The following is an 18,373-nucleotide window of genomic DNA, read 5'->3' as shown; positions in this document are numbered from 1 at the left end:
CCAGTACTGAGTAATGATAACTTGGCTATATACATGGAGTACCAGTACTGAGTTGATGATAACTTGGCTCTATACATGGGGTACCAGTACTGAGTAATAATAACTTGGCTCTATACATGGGGTACCAGTACTGAGTTGATGATAACTTGGCTCTATACATGGGGTACCAGTACTGAGTAATGATAACTTGGCTCTATACATGGGGTACCAGTACTGAGTAATGATAACTTGGCTCTATACATGGGGTACCAGTACTGAGTAATGATAACTTGGCTATATACATGGGGTACCAGTACTGAGTAATGATAACTTGGCTATATACATGGAGTACCAGTACTGAGTTGATGATAACTTAGCTCTATACATGGGGTACCAGTACTGAGTAATGATAACTTGGCTATATACATGGGGTACCAGTACTGAGTAATGATAACTTGGCTATATACATGGGGTACCAGTACTGAGTAATGATAACTTGGCTATATACATGGGGTACCAGTACTGAGTTGATGATAACTTGGCTATATACATGGGGTACCAGTACTGAGTAATGATAACTTGGCTATATACATGGGGTACCATTACTGAGTAATGATAACTTGGCTATATACATGGGGTACCAGTACTGAGTAATGATAACTTGGCTATATACATGGGGTACCAGTACTGAGTAATGATAACTTGGCTATATACATGGAGTACCAGTACTGAGTTGATGATAACTTGGCTCTATACATGGGGTACCAGTACTGAGTAATGATAACTTGGCTATATACATGGGGTACCAGTACTGAGTAATGATAACTTGGCTCTATACATGGGGTACCAGTACTGAGTAATGATAACTTGGCTCTATACATGGGGTACCAGTACTGAGTAATGATAACTTGGCTATATACATGGGGTACCAGTACTGAGTAATGATAACTTGGCTCTATACATGGGGTACCAGTACTGAGTTGATGATAACTTGGCTCTATACATGGGGTACCAGTACTGAGTTGATGATAACTTGGCTATATACATGGGGTACCAGTACTGAGTAATGATAACTTGGCTATATACATGGGGTACCAGTACTGAGTAATGATAACTTGGCTCTATACATGGGGTACCAGTACTGAGTTGATGATAACTTGGCTATATACATGGGGTACCAGTACTGAGTAATGATAACTTGGCTATATACATGGGGTACCAGTACTGAGTAATGATAACTTGGCTATATACATGGGGTACCAGTACTGAGTAATGATAACTTGGCTCTATACATGGGGTACCAGTACTGAGTTGATGATAACTTGGCTCTATACATGGGGTACCAGTACTGAGTAATGATAACTTGGCTATATACATGGGGTACCAGTACTGAGTAATGATAACTTGGCTATATACATGGGGTACCAGTACTGAGTAATGATAACTTGGCTCTATACATGGGGTACCAGTACTGAGTTGATGATAACTTGGCTCTATACATGGGGTACCAGTACTGAGTAATGATAACTTGGCTATATACATGGGGTACCAGTACTGAGTAATGATAACTTGGCTCTATACATGGGGTACCAGTACTGAGTTGATGATAACTTGGCTCTATACATGGGGTACCAGTACTGAGTTGATGATAACTTGGCTCTATACATGGGGTACCAGTACTGAGTTGATGATAACTTGGCTCTATACATGGGGTACCAGTACTGAGTTGATGATAACTTGGCTCTATACATGGGGTACCAGAACTGAGTTGATGATAACTTGGCTCTATACATGGGGTACCAGTACTGAGTAATGATAACTTGGCTCTATACATGGGGTACCAGTACTGAGTAATGATAACTTGGCTCTATACATGGGGTACCAGTACTGAGTAATGATAACTAGGTTATATACAAGGGGTACCAGTACTGAGTAATGATAACTTGGCTCTATACATGGGGTACCAGTAATGAGTAATGATAACTTGGCTATATACATGGGGTACCAGTACTGAGTTGATGATAACTTGGCTCTATACATGGGGTACCAGTACTGAGTTGATGATAACTTGGCTCTATACATGGGGTACCAGTACTGAGTAATGATAACTTGGCTCTATACATGGGGTACCAGTACTGAGTTGATGATAACTTGGCTCTATACATGGGGTACCAGTACTGAGTTGATGATAACTTGGCTCTATACATGGGGTACCAGCACTGAGTTGATGATAACTTGGCTCTATACATGGGGTACCAGTACTGAGTTGATGATAACTTGGCTCTATACATGGGGTACCAGTACTGAGTTGATGATAACTTGGCTCTATACATGGGGTACGAGTACTGAGTAATGATAACTTGGCTCTATACATGGGGTACCAGTACTGAGTAATGATAACTAGGTTATATACAAGGGGTACCAGTACTGAGTAATGATAACTTGGCTCTATACATGGGGTACCAGTACTGAGTAATGATAACTTGGCTCTATACATGGGGTACCAGTACTGAGTTGATGATAACTTGGCTATATACATGGGGTACCAGTACTGAGTTGATGATAACTTGGCTCTATACATGGGGTACCAGTACTGAGTTGATGATAACTTGGCTCTATACATGGGGTACCAGTACTGAGTAATGATAACTTGGCTATATACATGGGGTACCAGTACTGAGTAATGATAACTTGGCTATATACATGGGGTACCAGTACTGAGTTGATGATAACTTGGCTCTATACATGGGGGTACCAGTACTGAGTTGATGATAACTTGGCTCTATACATGGGGTACCAGTACTGAGTAATGATAACATGGCTATATACATGGGGTACCAGTACTGAGTTGATGATAACTTGGCTATATACATGGGGTACCAGTACTGAGTTGATGATAACTTGGCTATATACATGGGGTACCAGTACTGAGTTGATGATAACGTGGCTCTATACATGGGGTACCAGTACTGAGTTGATGATAACGTGGCTCTATACATGGGGTACCAGTACTGAGTAATGATAACTTGGCTATATACATGGGGTACCAGTACTGAGTAATGATAACTTGGCTATATACATGGGGTACCAGTACTGAGTTGATGATAACTTGGCTATATACATGGGGTACCAGTACTGAGTTGATGATAACTTGGCTCTATACATGGGGTACCAGTACTGAGTTGATGATAACTTGGCTCTATACATGGGGGTACCAGTACTGAGTAATGATAACATGGCTATATACATGGGGTACCAGTACTGAGTTGATGATAACTTGGCTATATACATGGGGTACCAGTACTGAGTTGATGATAACTTGGCTATATACATGGGGTACCAGTACTGAGTTGATGATAACTTGGCTATATACATGGGGTACCAGTACTGAGTTGATGATAACTTGGCTCTATACATGGGGTACCAGTACTGAGTTGATGATAACTTGGCTCTATACATGGGGTACCAGTACTGAGTTGATGATAACTTGGCTCTATACATGGGGTACCAGTACTGAGTTGATGATAACTTGGCTCTATACATGGGGTACCAGTACTGAGTTGATGATAACTTGGCTCTATACATGGGGTACCAGTACTGAGTTGATGATAACTTGGCTCTATACATGGGGTACCAGTACTGAGTAATGATAACTTGGCTATATACATGGGGTACCAGTACTGAGTTGATGATAACTTGGCTCTATACATGGGGTACCAGTACTGAGTAATGATAACTTGGCTATATACATGGGGTACCAGTACTGAGTAATGATAACTTGGCTATATACATGGGGTACCAGTACTGAGTTGATGATAACTTGGCTGTATACATGGGGTACCAGTACTGAGTTGATGATAACTTGGCTCTATACATGGGGTACCAGTACTGAGTAATGATAACTTGGCTATATACATGGGGTACCAGTACTGAGTAATGATAACTTGGCTATATACATGGGGTACCAGTACTGAGTTGATGATAACTTGGCTCTATACATGGGGTACCAGTACTGAGTTGATGATAACTTGGCTCTATACATGGGGTACCAGTACTGAGTAATGATAACTTGGCTCTATACATGGGGTACCAGTACTGAGTAATGATAACTTGGCTCTATACATGGGGTACCAGTACTGAGTAATGATAACTTGGCTATATACATGGGGTACCAGTACTGAGTAATGATAACTTGGCTATATACATGGAGTACCAGTACTGAGTTGATGATAACTTAGCTCTATACATGGGGGTACCAGTACTGAGTAATGATAACTTGGCTATATACATGGGGTACCAGTACTGAGTAATGATAACTTGGCTATATACATGGGGTACCAGTACTGAGTAATGATAACTTGGCTATATACATGGGGTACCAGTACTGAGTTGATGATAACTTGGCTATATACATGGGGTACCAGTACTGAGTAATGATAACTTGGCTATATACATGGGGTACCATTACTGAGTAATGATAACTTGGCTATATACATGGGGTACCAGTACTGAGTAATGATAACTTGGCTATATACATGGGGTACCAGTACTGAGTAATGATAACTTGGCTATATACATGGAGTACCAGTACTGAGTTGATGATAACTTGGCTCTATACATGGGGTACCAGTACTGAGTAATGATAACTTGGCTATATACATGGGGTACCAGTACTGAGTAATGATAACTTGGCTCTATACATGGGGTACCAGTACTGAGTAATGATAACTTGGCTCTATACATGGGGTACCAGTACTGAGTAATGATAACTTGGCTATATACATGGGGTACCAGTACTGAGTAATGATAACTTGGCTCTATACATGGGGTACCAGTACTGAGTTGATGATAACTTGGCTCTATACATGGGGTACCAGTACTGAGTTGATGATAACTTGGCTATATACATGGGGTACCAGTACTGAGTAATGATAACTTGGCTATATACATGGGGTACCAGTACTGAGTAATGATAACTTGGCTCTATACATGGGGTACCAGTACTGAGTTGATGATAACTTGGCTATATACATGGGGTACCAGTACTGAGTAATGATAACTTGGCTATATACATGGGGTACCAGTACTGAGTAATGATAACTTGGCTATATACATGGGGTACCAGTACTGAGTAATGATAACTTGGCTCTATACATGGGGTACCAGTACTGAGTTGATGATAACTTGGCTCTATACATGGGGTACCAGTACTGAGTAATGATAACTTGGCTATATACATGGGGTACCAGTACTGAGTAATGATAACTTGGCTATATACATGGGGTACCAGTACTGAGTAATGATAACTTGGCTCTATACATGGGGTACCAGTACTGAGTTGATGATAACTTGGCTCTATACATGGGGTACCAGTACTGAGTAATGATAACTTGGCTATATACATGGGGTACCAGTACTGAGTAATGATAACTTGGCTCTATACATGGGGTACCAGTACTGAGTTGATGATAACTTGGCTCTATACATGGGGTACCAGTACTGAGTTGATGATAACTTGGCTCTATACATGGGGTACCAGTACTGAGTTGATGATAACTTGGCTCTATACATGGGGTACCAGTACTGAGTTGATGATAACTTGGCTCTATACATGGGGTACCAGAACTGAGTTGATGATAACTTGGCTCTATACATGGGGTACCAGTACTGAGTAATGATAACTTGGCTCTATACATGGGGTACCAGTACTGAGTAATGATAACTTGGCTCTATACATGGGGTACCAGTACTGAGTAATGATAACTAGGTTATATACAAGGGGTACCAGTACTGAGTAATGATAACTTGGCTCTATACATGGGGTACCAGTAATGAGTAATGATAACTTGGCTATATACATGGGGTACCAGTACTGAGTTGATGATAACTTGGCTCTATACATGGGGTACCAGTACTGAGTTGATGATAACTTGGCTCTATACATGGGGTACCAGTACTGAGTAATGATAACTTGGCTCTATACATGGGGTACCAGTACTGAGTTGATGATAACTTGGCTCTATACATGGGGTACCAGTACTGAGTTGATGATAACTTGGCTCTATACATGGGGTACCAGCACTGAGTTGATGATAACTTGGCTCTATACATGGGGTACCAGTACTGAGTTGATGATAACTTGGCTCTATACATGGGGTACCAGTACTGAGTTGATGATAACTTGGCTCTATACATGGGGTACGAGTACTGAGTAATGATAACTTGGCTCTATACATGGGGTACCAGTACTGAGTAATGATAACTAGGTTATATACAAGGGGTACCAGTACTGAGTAATGATAACTTGGCTCTATACATGGGGTACCAGTACTGAGTAATGATAACTTGGCTCTATACATGGGGTACCAGTACTGAGTTGATGATAACTTGGCTATATACATGGGGTACCAGTACTGAGTTGATGATAACTTGGCTCTATACATGGGGTACCAGTACTGAGTTGATGATAACTTGGCTCTATACATGGGGTACCAGTACTGAGTAATGATAACTTGGCTATATACATGGGGTACCAGTACTGAGTAATGATAACTTGGCTATATACATGGGGTACCAGTACTGAGTTGATGATAACTTGGCTCTATACATGGGGTACCAGTACTGAGTTGATGATAACTTGGCTCTATACATGGGGTACCAGTACTGAGTAATGATAACATGGCTATATACATGGGGTACCAGTACTGAGTTGATGATAACTTGGCTATATACATGGGGTACCAGTACTGAGTTGATGATAACTTGGCTATATACATGGGGTACCAGTACTGAGTTGATGATAACGTGGCTCTATACATGGGGTACCAGTACTGAGTTGATGATAACGTGGCTCTATACATGGGGTACCAGTACTGAGTAATGATAACTTGGCTATATACATGGGGTACCAGTACTGAGTAATGATAACTTGGCTATATACATGGGGTACCAGTACTGAGTTGATGATAACTTGGCTATATACATGGGGTACCAGTACTGAGTTGATGATAACTTGGCTCTATACATGGGGTACCAGTACTGAGTTGATGATAACTTGGCTCTATACATGGGGTACCAGTACTGAGTAATGATAACATGGCTATATACATGGGGTACCAGTACTGAGTTGATGATAACTTGGCTATATACATGGGGTACCAGTACTGAGTTGATGATAACTTGGCTATATACATGGGGTACCAGTACTGAGTTGATGATAACTTGGCTATATACATGGGGTACCAGTACTGAGTTGATGATAACTTGGCTCTATACATGGGGTACCAGTACTGAGTTGATGATAACTTGGCTCTATACATGGGGTACCAGTACTGAGTTGATGATAACTTGGCTCTATACATGGGGTACCAGTACTGAGTTGATGATAACTTGGCTCTATACATGGGGTACCAGTACTGAGTTGATGATAACTTGGCTCTATACATGGGGTACCAGTACTGAGTTGATGATAACTTGGCTCTATACATGGGGTACCAGTACTGAGTTGATGATAACTTGGCTCTATACATGGGGTACCAGTACTGAGTAATGATAACTTGGCTATATACATGGGGTACCAGTACTGAGTTGATGATAACTTGGCTCTATACATGGGGTACCAGTACTGAGTAATGATAACTTGGCTATATACATGGGGTACCAGTACTGAGTAATGATAACTTGGCTATATACATGGGGTACCAGTACTGAGTTGATGATAACTTGGCTCTATACATGGGGTACCAGTACTGAGTTGATGATAACTTGGCTCTATACATGGGGTACCAGTACTGAGTAATGATAACTTGGCTATATACATGGGGTACCAGTACTGAGTAATGATAACTTGGCTATATACATGGGGTACCAGTACTGAGTTGATGATAACTTGGCTCTATACATGGGGTACCAGTACTGAGTTGATGATAACTTGGCTCTATACATGGGGTACCAGTACTGAGTAATGATAACTTGGCTATATACATGGGGTACCAGTACTGAGTAATGATAACTTGGCTATATACATGGGGTACCAGTACTGAGTTGATGATAACTTGGCTCTATACATGGGGTACCAGTACTGAGTTGATGATAACTTGGCTCTATACATGGGGTACCAGTACTGAGTAATGATAACTTGGCTATATACATGGGGTACCAGTACTGAGTAATGATAACTTGGCTATATACATGGGGTACCAGTACTGAGTTGATGATAACTTGGCTCTATACATGGGGTACCAGTACTGAGTTGATGATAACTTGGCTCTATACATGGGGTACCAGTACTGAGTTGATGATAACTTGGCTCTATACATGGGGTACCAGTACTGAGTTGATGATAACTTGGCTCTATACATGGGGTACCAGTACTGAGTTGATGATAACTTGGCTATATACAAGGGGTACCAGTACTGAGTTGATGATAACTTGGCTCTATACATGGGGTACCAGTACTGAGTTAATGTGTAGGGGTACGAGGTAATTGAGGTATATATGTACGTATAACTAGGAATAAAGTGACAAATAATAAACTGTAGCTGCAGCGTATGTGATGAGTCCAAAAAATGTGTGGAAAATGGGTCAATGCAGATAGTTAAATAGTTAACAAAATAGTTACCCGGACTAACTATTTATCAGTCTTATGGCTTGGGGGGTAGAAGCTGTTCAGGGTCCTGTTGGTTCCAGACTTGGTGCATCGGTACCACTTGCCGTGCAGCAGCAAAGAGAACAAACAGTCTATGACTTGGGTGGCTGGAGTCTTTGACAACTTTTAGGGCCTCCCTCTGACACCGCCTGGTATAGAGGTCCTGGGTGGCAGGGAGCTCGGCCCCAGTGATGTACTTGGCCGTTCGCACCACCCTCTGTAGCGCCTTGCGGTTGGAGGCCGAGCAGTTGTCATACCAGGCGGTGATGCAACCAGTCAAGATTCTTTCAATGGTGCAGCTGCAGAACTTTTTGAGGATCTGAGGTCCCATGCCAAATCTTTTCAGCCTCCTGAGGGGGAAGAGGCGTTATCGTGCCCTCTTCACGACTGTGTTGGTGTGTGTGGACCATAATTGATCCTTAGTGATGTGGACACAGAGGAACCCTAATTTCACGACCCGCTCCACTACAGCCCCGTTGATGTGAATTGGGGCATGCTCGGCCCTCCGTTTCCTAGTAGTCCATGATCAGCTCCTTTGTCTTGCTGACGTTGAGGGAGAGGTTGTTTTCCTGGCACCACAATGCCAGGTCTCCGTTCTCCTCCCTATAGGCTGTCTCATTGTCGTTGGTGATCAGGATTACCACCGTTATGTCGTTGGCAAACTTAATGGTGGCAATGGAGTCGTGCTGTCCACACAGTCGTGGGTGAACAGGGAGTACAGGAGGGGACCAAGCACACACCCCTGAGGGGCCCCCGTGTTGAGGGTGAGCGAGGTGGATGTTTTGTTGCCTACCCTCACCACCTGGGGGAGGCCCGTCAGGAAGTCCAGGATCCAGTTGCAGAGGGAAGTGTTCAGTCCCAGGGTCCTTAGCATAGTGATGAGCTTGGAGGGCACTATGTTGTTGAATGCTGAGCCTTATTCAATGAACAGCATTCTCACGTAGGTGTTCCTCTTGTCCAGGTGGGAAAGGGCAGTGTGTGGAGTGCAATAGAAATTGCATCATCTGTGGATCTGTTGGGGCGGTATGTGAATTGGAGTGGGTCCAGGGTGTTTGGGATGATGGTGTTGATGTGAGCCATCAAGAGCCTTTCAATGTTTTCATGGCTAGAGATGTGAGTGGTATGGGGCAGCAGTCATTTAGACAGGCTACCTTGGCGTTCATGGGCACAGGGACTATGGTGGTCTGCTTGAAACAAGTAGGTATTACAGACTGTGTCAGGGAGAGGTTGAAAATGTCAGTGAAGACACTTGTCAGCTGGTCAGTGCATGGTCTGAGTTCACGTCCGGTAATCAGCTCTAGCCTTTAGCTCAGTGCGGATGTTGCCTGTAATCTATGGCTTCTGGTTGGGCAATGTACGTACGGTCACTGTGGGGACAATGCTGTCGATGCACTTATTAATGAACTCTGTTACTGATGAGGTAAACTCCTTAATGCCATCGGATGGAACATGATCCAGTCTGTACTAGCAAAACAGTCCTGTAGCTTTGCATTCGCTTCATCAGACCACTTCTGTCTTGAGAGCGTCACTGTTACTTCCGGTTTTTGCTGTTTTTGCTTGTAAGCAGGAATCAGGAGGATAGAGGTACAAGGCACTACATCTCAATGCTAGAGGCGTTATTACAGACCCTGGTTCGATTCCAGGCTGTATCACAACCGACTGTGATTGGGAGTCCCATAGGGAAGCGCACAATTGGCCCAGTGTCGTTCGGGTTAGGGTTTGGCCGGGGTAGTCCATTGTAAATAAGAATTTGTTCTTAACTGACTTGCCTAGTTAAATTAAGGTCAAATAAAATTTAAATAAACGATTTGCCCAATGAAGAGCGAGGGAGAGCTTTCTATGCATTTCTGTCTGTGGAGTAAAGCTGATCTAGTTTTTTCGCCTCTAGTTGCACAGTTGATATGCTGGTAGAAATGAGGTAAAAGGGATTTCAGTTTTTCTGCCTAAAAATCACCGTCCGCTAGGAGAGCCGCTTCTGGATGAACATTTTTCTGTTTGCTTATGGCCTTCTACAGCTCGTTGAGTGAGGTCTTAGTGCCAGCATCGGTCTGCGGACGTAAATAGACAGATACAAATAATATAGATGAAAACTCTCTTGGTAAATAGTACGGTCTACAGCTTATCATGAGGTACTCTAACTCAGGCGAGCGGTACCTTGATATTAGAGATCGCGCACCAGCTGTTGTTAACAAAGAGACACACTCTTCCCCTCGAGTTTACCCGACGCTGTCGTTCTGTCCTGCCGATGCATAGAAAAACCAGCTAGATGTAAATTATCCATGTCCTTGTTCAGCCACGACTCCGTGAAACATAAAATATTATAGTCCTTCAGGTCTCGTTGATAGGACAGTCTCGAACGGAGCTCGTCAGGTTTTTCTCCGGTGATTGTACGTTCGCCAGTAGAACGGAGGCTAGAGGCAGTTTTATGTACTCACCGATGTAGTTTTGTCAGGTTGCCGGCACGTCGGCCTCTCATACGTCGCCTGTTATCTTTTCCGAGTCTCTGGGATCAGGGCCTGGTCCGGGGTGAGCAGTACGTCCTCTGTTCTGATGTTCAGAAGCTCTTTTCAGGTCATAGGATCATCGTCGCAAAAAAAAAGTAAAAGCGGCTGCTCTACATTGCAGCGCGATTCTATAGATCTACAGGTGATCTATTTACTATGAACGACAGGGAGGTTGGTCTCCCAGAGAGATACCATAGATAAAGAACAGTGTGGTGTCTCCAGTCTACATTTTACATTTTACATTTTAGTCATTTAGCAGACGCCCTTATCCAGAGCGACTTACAGTAGTGAATGCATACATTTCATTTCATACATTATTTTTCTGTGCTGGCCCCCCGTGGGAATCGAACCCACAACCCTGGTGTTGCAAACACCATGCTCTACCAACTGAGCTACAGGGAAGTCTATTCCCTAGGCTGTGACAGGAACTAGCATTAATGGGATAATAATACAACCTCTGAGTTTATGGTTGTGACCCGATGTGTCAGTAGGTTGTCCAGTTTCTTACTGTAAGGTAAGTGGACAAGTCAGATAGGTTGAGTTACTTGAGTACGTTCTGGTAGTGGGGTGGTAAATCTCTCTCTCTCCCCCCCATCCTCCCTCTCCCTCTCTCCCTATCCTCCCTTCTCTCCCACCCCCTCCCCTCCTCCCAGGTATGTTATTGCTACTGCTGGCGTTTTTTGCCTTCCTCCACTGCTGGCTAAACGCCTTTGCTGAGATGCTACGCTTTGCAGACAGGATGTTCTATAAGGTATAACTTCCCCACACACACACACACACACACACACACACACACACACACACACAAATAGTCTACATGTAATACCTCTGTAACACACTGTCTGTTTGTTATAATCAGACCAGGAAAAACTCCTGCCACTATTTAAAATGCCATAGAACTAAATGAAATCATTTTCATCCTTTTTGTTCTGCAGGACTGGTGGAACTCCACATCGTTTGCCAATTACTACAGGACCTGGAACGTGGTGGTTCACGACTGGCTTTACTACTACGGATACAGAGATTTTCTCTGGGTAACTATCTCCCCTAAATCTTACCCTAAATATAGCCCAAATCTCATACAGACCCACTACTGGAGCCAAGTTCCAGTGTTAGCATCGAAAACAGAATATTCAAGAGATTTAAAAAAAAAATAATAATAATCTAAGAGATGAAATGGAATTAACCGTCCACAACCCTGTTAAACCCTGCTTGTAAAAAAAAGAGTTGACTTACTCTAACACTTAAAAGGCTTAAAAAACGAGAAATGAGGTAAAAAGGCTAAAAATGACTTAATCTAGAGTAAGTAAAGCCATTGGCAGTAAATGATTGGAGGAAATACAGCTGACACACAGGTTAAAAAGACATGTTCCTTCAATTAGGTAAAAGCATTCGCACCTGTGTCAGAATGAACGACCACTGGTGGAAAAATATCCAATTGTCATACTTGAGTAAAAGTAAAGATACCTTAATAGAAAACGACTCAAGTAAAAGTGAAAGTCACCAAGTAAAATATTACTGGAGTAAAAGTCTCAAAGTATTTGGTTTTAAAATATACTTAAGTATCAAAAGTAAAAGTATAAATCATTTCAAATTCCTTATATTGCTTGCTTTATCTTGGCCAGGTCGCAATTGTAAATGATAACTTGCCTACCTGGTTAAATAAAGGTGAAATAAAATAAAAATAAATATTAAGTAAACCAGACGGCACAATTTTCTTGTTTTTGCTCATTTACGGACAGCCAGGGGCACACTCCAACACTCAGACATCATTTACAGATAGCCAGGGGCACACTCCAACACTCAGACATCATTTACAGATAGCCAGGGGCACACTCCAACACTCAGACATCATTTACAGATAGCCAGGGGCACACTCCAACACTCAGACATCATTTACAGATAGACAGGGGCACACTCCAACACTCAGACATCATTTACAGATAGACAGGGGCACACTCCAACACTCAGACATCATTTACAGATAGCCAGGGGCACACTCCAACACTCAGACATCATTTACGGATAGCCAGGGGCACACTCCAACACTCAGACATCATTTACAGATAGCCAGGGGAACACTCCAACACTCAGACATCATTTACGGATAGCCAGGGGCACACTCCAACACTCAGACATCATTTACAAACGAAGCATTTGTGTTTAGTGAGTCTGCCAGATCAGAGGCAGTAGGGATGACCTGGGGCCTCATTTATAAAACGGACTTACGATCAATTTTGATCTTAAGTAAGAAAAACCACCTAGAAGTAGTTATTTATAAAAACCTGACGTTGACGTTTAAATGATCTTATCTCTACTCAGAGTCTAGACTTGACGTCAGTGATTTTCCTGCTGGTTATGTATGGATATTATCTTCTTCCTTTGCAGTTTAAGGTCTCGTTTCTTTTTCACGTCAGTTCTGTCTTGCTGCCCCAGCTCGTTCACTGCAGAGGCGACACACTCCCAAACTACCTGTTTAGCGCTGTTTGTCAACCCACTATTTAGTCCACCGAATAATACGTGTTGCCTGTCTTCAATCTCCTCTACCATCGCCGTGATCTCGTCTTCCAGAACGTTTGCTTTTCTCTTTTGGTCCATGGCTATTCCTGACTAAACTCTCATTTGTGCTAGCATTCTAGAAGGGGAAATCGCTGATTGTAAGGAACGTTCAGGTGCCGCCAATTCTCAGTTAATTTGAGATTTATAGATGACAGGTGCGTAAATCACAAATGGGCTTCTTCGAACCTGAGTAAGCAAGGTTTTTTATGCTCAGTATCTTTTATGAATCGAACGTAAGCACACCGTCGGAAATGATCTTACGACTAAGTTCAAGTATAAATCTAATACATTTTTTATAAATGAGGCCCCGGGGATGTTCTCTTAATAAGTGAGTGAATTGGACCATTTTCCTTTCCTGTTAAGCATTCAAAATGTAACGAGTACTTTTGGGTGTCAGGAAAAATGTATGAAGTAAAAACTTCATTATTTTGTTTAGGAATGGACTGAAGTAAAACTCAGTTGTCAAAAATATAAATGGTAAAGTAAAGTACAGATACCCCAAAAAACAACTTAAGTATTTAAGTACTTTACACCACTGTCAATGAGAACACAGTAACAATTATAGTGACTGCACAGCCAGGCACGACTCCAACACCATCATTAAATTTGCTGATGACACAACAGTGGCCTGATCACCGACCACAACGAGACAGCCTATAGGGAGGAGGTCAGAAACCTGGCTGTGTGGTGCCGGGACAACAACCTCTCTCTCAACGTGATCAAGACAAATGAGATGATTATGGACTACAGGAAAAAGAGTGCCGAGCACGCCCCCATTCTCATCGACAGGGTTGCAGTGGAGCAGGTTGAGAGCTTCAAGTTCCTCGGTGTCCACATCACCAACAATCAAGAGGAGAGTGAAGACTGAAAAGATTTGGCATGGGTCCTCAGATCCTCAAAAGGTTCTACAGCTGCACCATCGAGAGCATCCTGACTGGTTGCATTACCGCCTGGTATGGCAACTGCTCGGCCTCTGACCGCAAGGCACTACAGAGGGTAGTGCGAACGGCCCAGTACATCACTGAGGCCAAGCTTTCTGCCATCCAGGACCTCTATACCAGGCGGTGTCAGAGGAAGGCCCTAAAAATTGTCAAAGACTCCAGCCACCCTAGTCATAGACTGTTCTCTCTGCTACCACACGGCAAGCGGTCTAGGTCCAAGAGGCGTCTAAACAGCTTCTACCCCCAAGCCATAAGACTCCTGAACATCTAATCAAATGGCTACCCAGACTATTTGCAGTGCCCCCCCCCCCTTTACACCCACCTATTTTACACCGCTGCTACTCTCTGTTGTTGTCATCTATGCATAGTCACTTTAATAACTCTACCTACATGTACATATTACCTCAACTAACCGGTGCCCCCACACATTGACTCTGTACCGGTACCACCTGTATATAGTCTCCACACTGACTCTGCACCAGTACCCCCCTGTATATAGTCTCCACATTGACTCTGTACTGTAACACCCTGTATATAGTCTCCACATTGACTCTGTACCGTAACACCCTGTATATAGTCTCCACATTGACTCTGTACCATAACACCCTGTATATAGCCTCCACGTTGACTCTGTACCGGTACCCCCTGTATATAGCCTCCACATTGACTCTGTACCGGTACCCCCCTGTATATAGTCTCCACATTGACTCTGTAATCTAACACCCTGTATATAGTCTCCACATTGACTCTGTACCGTAACACCCTGTATATAGCCTCCACATTGACTCTGTACCGGTACCCCCTGTATATAGCCTCCACATTGACTCTGTACTGGTACCCCCTGTATATAGCCTCCACATTGACTCTGTACCGGTACCCCCCTGTATATAGTCTCCACATTGACTCTGTAATCTAACACCCTGTATATAGTCTCCACATTGACTCTGTACCGTAACACCCTGTATATAGCCTCCACATTGACTCTGTACCGGTACACCCTGTATATAGCCTCCACATTGACTCTGTACTGGTACCCCCTGTATATAGCCTCCACATTGACTCTGTACCGGTACCCCCTGTATATAGCCTCCACATTGACTCTGTACCGGTACCCCCTGTATATAGTCTCCACACTGACTCTGTACCGGTACCCCCTGTATATAGCCTCCACATTGACTCTGTACTGGTACCCCCTGTACATAGCCTCCACATTGACTCTGCACCGGTACCCCCTGTATATAGCCTCCACATTGACTCTGTACCGATACCCCCTGTATATAGCCTCCACATTGACTCTGTACCGGTACCCCCTGTATATAGCCTCCACATTGACTCTGTACCGGTACCCCCTGTATATAGCCTCCACATTGACTCTGTACCGATACCCCCTGTATATAGCCTCCACATTGATTCTGTACCGATACCCCCTGTATATAGCCTCCACATTGATTCTGTACCGATACCCCCTGTATATAGTATCTACACTGACTCTGTACCGATACCCCCTGTATATAGTCTCCACACTGACTCTGCACCAGTACCCCCTGTATATAGCCTCCACATTGATTCTGTACCGATACCCCCTGTATATAGTATCTACACTGACTCTGTACCGATACCCCCTGTATATAGTCTCCACACTGACTCTGCACCAGTACCCCCTGTATATAGCCTCCACATTGACTCAGTACCGGTACCCCCTGTATATAGTCTCCACACTGACTCTGCACCGTAACACCCTGTATATAGCCTCCACATTGATTCTGTACCGATACCCCCTGTATATAGTATCTACACTGACTCTGTACCGATACCCCCTGTATATAGTCTCCACACTGACTCTGCACCAGTACCCCCTGTATATAGCCTCCACATTGATTCTGTACCGATACCCCCTGTATATAGTATCTACACTGACTCTGTACCGATACCCCCTGTATATAGTCTCCACACTGACTCTGCACCAGTACCCCCTGTATATAGCCTCCACATTGACTCAGTACCGGTACCCCCTGTATATAGTCTCCACACTGACCCTGCACCGTAACACCCTGTATATAGTCTCACTATTGTTGTTTTACTGCTGCTCTTTAATTACTTGTTACTTTTATCTCTTATTCATATCTGTATTTTTTTTAAACTGCACTGTTGGTTAGTGGCTCGTAAGTCAGCATTTCACTGTAATATCTACACCAGTTGTAATCGGCGCATGTGACTAATAACATTTTATTTAATATGAAGACAATTAGCATTTTGGTGTGTGCAATTGGAAATTAGTGCAGGCACAGATTATCCATTATACGTATTAACCAGGTACTGTAGCGGCCACTCTAACAATAAAAATACATATTAAAAAAAAATTGGAAGCTAGTCGGGAGAAGGCAAGATCAGGTGGGACCATTCTAGCCAATGAGAGGGCAGATAGATGTGTGAAGAATAGTCACAACGGTTTCCACTAGTTGCCACAAAGTCAAAATTAGCATTGTAAAAATGTATGAAAACAAAAATGTGGTTTTTGGTTTTAATTAAGGTTAGGCATAAGGTTAGCAGTGTGGTTAAGGTTATTTTTAAAATCAAATTTTAATAAGATAAATTGTAAAAATAGACAGGGTTTATGAATTTGCGGCAGTGTTAACTAGTGCCGCCAGGCACACCTCCGATAATATGTGTTTTTTTTCTCAAAGTTGCCAGGATGTCATGTTAGTTACATGTATATCAGTACACTCGTTTCAACCTGATCATTACGAAACTTCTAAATAAGCCATTCAATGTTTTGTTAACCAAATTCAACACTCTCTCGTTGACCACCATACATAAAAACACCACCTGCTCGATGGGCAGTTAATCCCTCTCGTTTCGCCTCTTCCTCTCTGGCGCAGGATTATGGAATGTTTGAATGGCAAATGAACAGTATTACAAAGACATTACGTGACTTGCTTCACAGTTAAAGAAGTTACTTTAAAATGAGTCTCAGTACAAGTGAAGGCTTTTTATATGGAGAGACGAAGTGTCTCAAACGATACCCTATTACCTACATCAGGTTAAAAATTGTGCACTATAAAGAGAATAGGGTGTCATTTTGGACACAACTAGTGTCGTGTTCATTGTGTATGTCCACTCGTCCCTGTGACCCTGTCCAACCCCTAACCTTTGACCTGTAACCCCTGACTGTAGCTGTCCAGGAGGAAGTTCCGTACGGCAGCCATGTTGTCAGTGTTCGCCGTGTCGGCCTTGGTCCATGAATATGTCTTCACTTTGGGCTTCGGATTCTTCTACCCAGTAATGTTCTGTCTCTTCGCTTTCTTCGGAGGTGAGCCACACACACACACCTAACACCACACACACATGACACAAACACACACATGACACAAACACACGTTCTGCCTCTGCACTGTCATCAGAGATGATCCAGAGCCATAGACTATATTGGCCAGTTTCCCAGGCATAGATTAAGTCTAGTCCCTTTAATATGCATTCAAGAATACCTCTGTGATTATACACTGTAACTTGAAATGATTTACTTTGCCAACAGAAAATGGTTTGATTCTCTCTCTCGCTTTTTCTCTCTCGCTTTTTCTCTCTCTCTCTCTCTCTCTCTCGCTTTTTCTCTCTCTCTCTCTCTCTCTCTCTCTCTCTCTCTCTCTCTCTCTCTCTCTCTCTCTCTCTCTCTCTCTCTCTCTCTCTCTCTCTCAGTGGCGTTCAACTTCACTCTGAACGACAAGAGGAAGAGTCCTGTGTGGAAC

At 43.0% G+C, this 18,373-nt stretch overlaps 1 protein-coding gene across 2 annotated transcripts in view; it reads left to right on the top strand.

Annotated features, from left to right (window-relative positions):
* The window catches only part of soat2 (sterol O-acyltransferase 2), a 37,072-nt gene that overhangs the window by 16,387 nt on the left and 2,312 nt on the right, over window positions 1-18,373 (top strand). For both annotated transcript variants that reach the window (XM_029774338.1, XM_029774337.1), the window contains 4 exons: window positions 11,784-11,881; window positions 12,066-12,164; window positions 17,805-17,940; window positions 18,324-18,373. The exon at window positions 18,324-18,373 is cut by the window's right edge and continues 96 nt beyond it. In XM_029774338.1, the coding sequence (XP_029630198.1) occupies window positions 11,784-11,881; window positions 12,066-12,164; window positions 17,805-17,940; window positions 18,324-18,373 (383 nt within the window). The remainder of the gene's footprint in view (window positions 1-11,783; window positions 11,882-12,065; window positions 12,165-17,804; window positions 17,941-18,323) is intronic.

This window comes from Salmo trutta, chromosome 14, assembly GCF_901001165.1.
Source record: "Salmo trutta chromosome 14, fSalTru1.1, whole genome shotgun sequence".
NCBI classification, from domain to species: domain Eukaryota; kingdom Metazoa; phylum Chordata; class Actinopteri; order Salmoniformes; family Salmonidae; genus Salmo; species Salmo trutta.
Note: the sequence above shows the minus strand (reverse complement) of the source record. Positions and strands in the feature narration are given on the sequence as shown.